The 4037-nt window shown below is 34.4% G+C and overlaps 1 protein-coding gene across 1 annotated transcript; it reads right to left on the reverse strand.

The window, feature by feature from the left end:
- Positions 1-2255: 2255 nt before the first annotated feature.
- On the reverse strand, positions 2256-3805 carry LOC111306583 (phenylacetaldehyde synthase-like). Its single transcript, XM_089750467.1, has one exon. It carries the CDS (start codon positions 3803-3805, stop codon positions 2324-2326), a length of 1482 nt encoding a protein of 493 aa, XP_089606593.1. The 3' UTR covers positions 2256-2323.
- Between the last annotated feature and the right edge of the window lie 232 nt (positions 3806-4037).

A 4037-nucleotide genomic window follows, 5' to 3' on the forward strand; every position in this document is an offset into this window, starting at 1 on the left:
AAAAATAAAAAAATATATAAAAAAATATAACAAAAAAAGGAGGGATGGTAATGGTACCGGGGAAAGCATCACTGCCACCGCGCCCTACCCACCATACCTTACCCTACCACCAATACTCTGATCATCCCATCCCGCTAGCTCCTAGCCCTAACACTGCCAGATCAGACAAAAACAATAAAAAAGGCATGGGGCTCATGCTTGCACCCCATGTCGAGCCCTGTAACACGCACGGTCGGAGCTCTATAAATAAAAAAAAAAGAGAAATAAGGTGTTTTTTTTTAGATGGGAGGAATGACCTAAAATTTTTTTTTTTGGCTTTTATATAAGTTGTCAATAGCCAAAATGACGTAGTTTCAATAAATGCCCAAAATGACATCGTTTTGAATCCTAAGGATCCATGCGTCAACCCGTGACCCGACCCGGGGTCCGCGCACCTGACCCGCGACCCGCTTCCTTCATCAGCCTCTTACCGGTTTGAGTGAATCGAAACTGAACCGTTGAACCTGACCCAGACCGAAACTGAACCGCTAAACGTGATCGCACTGCTAACGCTAGATCGAACTGTCAGACTGAACCGTGTGTTGACCGGACCTATCAGGTAAAAAAATTTTTTTTTTGAATTTTTTATATATATATTATTTTATTAATAGTTATACATATTAAAATATTCATATTTGTTAGATTAAATTATAAAATATGTGGTTAAATTTTTTTATATAATTCTATTAATTTTTAAAATAAACTTTAAAAATAATACAAAAATAAACTTAATGTTAATATAAAAATTAATAAAAATACAAGAAAAAAATTTTTTTATCCGACGATAAGATTCAAAGGTACTCCTAGTAGTGATACCTACGAAATCTCTAGGTGAAAAGATTTTTTTAAAATACTACTAGTGTATTGGAGTATTTATAAAAAAAAAATTTTCAATACAATAAAAATTTTCTTTTTTTCTTATAAAATAATAATAATAAAATTAACTAATAAATTAAAAATAGGTAATAAAAAATGAGAATAAATAAAATTTTGTTAAAAAGAAAATAAAATGTGTTCATTAACATGATAATATTTTGCATTGCATGCATGACATAATTTTTACGAAAAATAAATTTGAGCCTCCAAAGATGAGATTCTAAGGTATTCCGAGAAGCAATACCTAAGAAATCTCTAGGTGAAAATTTTTTTTTCTAATGTTATCAACGTACTGGAACATTTTAAGAATTATTTCAATAAAAAGGTTAAAATTTATTTTTCTCGAAAAGCTTTTTTTAAATTAATTAAAAACCAAATTTCAATAAATGAATAATTAAGAAAATTATTTTTTTAAAACACTGAAAATGGGACTGTTTTTCATCAAAATTAAAGGATAACACGTAGTTAATTAGTACTATTTTAAACGGGCACTGTAGGGGTGCTAATCCTTCCCTACACGTAACCGACTCTCGAACCCAGACTGTTACACAGACCTTAAAATTATCTTTTTAATAAATTTTAATTAATTTTGAGCTTTCATTAAAATGATATGTTTTGATAGGTGGTCAATCACACCTAGCTAAAAAGGATTGGTGGTGACTCCGTTATTTTTTTTTTTATTTCGATTTCAAATTCGTCGAGCGGACACAAAACTATTACGACAATTTGAATTCTAAGAATTGTTAAGATATTGCTCTTTGATCTTATTCCCTTAAAGGAAGGAGATTAATTTCGTTCAAGATCAAGTTAATAAGACCCTTAAAGCATTCAAGAACAAATTTACCTAACCCTTGAAGAATTCAAGAACAAGTTTGCCTGACCTTTGAAGCAGATTTTACATCCAAGATCAAGTCAACAAGAGTCTTGAAGCATTCAAAAACAAGTTTCGACAACCCTTAAAGCATTCAAGAATAAGTCTGCCTAACCTTTAAAGTGGATTTTTGTTAAAGAAAAGAATCAAAAATTTTTCTTTATAAAAAAATTTTTCAGAAATTATAATTTCTATAAGTTTGATAAATAAATTTATTATTTGTCGTCAATTTTTCTTAACATATTTTTGATATGAAATTTGTGTGTATAGAGAGCTTTTTATAAAATTTTATTTTCATCCTTTAATTTAAAATTTTTTAACTTTTCAACTTAAAAAATTGTCTTTTCAACCATGAATTTATTTCAAATTTACCCATTAAATTTTGGACCGAATTAGTCGTGAACATTTCTATCAAAGTACCACGTGACAAAATTTGAAACAAATGTAAAAGGATCATAAATGAAGAATTGATTTCTTTTTTTTAAATCAGGGATGAAACTGAAAAATTACAAAATGATTAAAGACTAACGATACAATTTACTCATTGTATTGCAGAAGTAAAAATCTAGCTTTTTCCTGAATGAGGTTCCACAAATCCTTCAAATGACGCTCTTCAGTCAGAGTTGCTCCTATTACGCAGCGTACGGCATAAATTCCACCCACCACTCCATGAGTCATGAAAGCTCGCCCACTTGAATTTATAGCATCCAGCAGTTTACAGTTCAATTCTCCGCTGTCCAGCTCATGCTTGGGCTTAAGCCTGAAAAAAATCAATACCAGCTTCCTAGGAACCACTATCTCGAACCTGTCATCTTTAGCTACAAGTGCCTCAAATTGCTTGGCCAGGCTGATATCGCCGCGAATGTGGTGCATAAGATTAGCCACGCCATGCCTGCGGATCACAATCCAAAGCTTCAAAGCTCTGAATCGCCTGCTCAATGCAACTTGCCAATCTTTATAGTCCACCACAGCTTTAGATTTACTCGCATTGTTTTCTAAATATTCTGGATTAGATGACAATGAATCCACTAAGAACCGAGGTTCTTTAACCCACAGGCAACAGCAATCCATGTTTGTGAGAAACCATTTATGTGGATTCATGCTGACAGAATTGGCAAGTTCTACTCCATCAAGGAAATGCCTGAACTCGGGGCAAATGCAAGCACTACCTGCATGAGCTGCATCTATGTGAAGCCAAAGCTTGTATTTGTTGGCAACTTTGCCTAATTCTGCAATAGGATCAACAGCTCCGCAGGCTGTTGTACCAATAGTTGCACATATGTAAAATGGCACCAGGCCTGATTCGATATCATCTTCAATAGCTAAACGAAGTAGCTCAGGTGACATTGAAAACTCAGTGGCAAAAGATGTTTGAATGAGTCGGAAATTTGATGGGGGAATGCCTACCAATTTTGCGGCCTTTCGGAAAGTGAAATGAGTTTGATCTGATGCATAAACCACCAACTTGGTTATATTCTCCCAGTTACCACCAAGTTCTCTCAAGGCTTTGTCTCTGGCAGCAGCCAAAGTGCAGACCACAGCCTCGCATGTAGTACCATGTATGACACCACCACCTGTTCCAGAGAACAAAAATGAAGATGGTAATTTAAGCATTTTGCCCATCCAATCCAGGACAATGGATTCAAGTTCAGTTGCAGCTGGAGATGAAATCCAGTTGAAGCCAACCACATTAAAACCTGAGCAAAGCATCTCTCCTAGAAAGCCAGCAGTGCTAGAACTTGCTTGATAGTAGGCAAAGAAACTAGGACTTTGCCAATGAGTAAGGCCTGGTAAAATGCTTTCTTTCACATCTTCGAGTATATCCTCTAGTGAATCCAGGCAATATGGAGCAGAATCGGGTAACTTGGCCGTCAAATATCCAGTCTCAACTTTGCTTTGAACTGGGTATTTCTCAACATTTTTATAGTAGTCAGCAATGAAATCAATCACTGCTTTAGACTCATCTGTGAAGCTCACTGGATCTAGGGGATGGAGGGGTTTTTCTGAGTTGCTAGTCATTTCAGAAAACAGGAAAATGCTTGTCTAATTTGTTTCAATGGCACTGAATAGCCAGCAGGCCAGATCAGATGTTTTTATAGCAAAAATTGATGGGGTGTGTTGATTTTTTTTTAAAACCATGGAAATTGTTTTAATAATAAAATAATTTATGTACGATGAACTTTAAGATTTAGCTGGAAGCAAACTCCAAGCAATGGGCACCCTATTATTTACAGGATGAAGTCAAATATTT

The sequence above is a fragment of the Durio zibethinus genome, chromosome 21 (assembly GCF_047325235.1).
Source record: "Durio zibethinus cultivar Kanyao isolate XHJ-2024 chromosome 21, ASM4732523v1, whole genome shotgun sequence".
Classification (NCBI taxonomy): Eukaryota; Viridiplantae; Streptophyta; class Magnoliopsida; order Malvales; family Malvaceae; genus Durio; species Durio zibethinus.

Coding starts and splice junctions, on each gene's coding strand:
- LOC111306583 (XM_089750467.1), bottom strand. CDS start 3,805: ATGACTAGCAACTCAGAAAAACCCCTCCATCCCCTAGATCCAGTGAGC.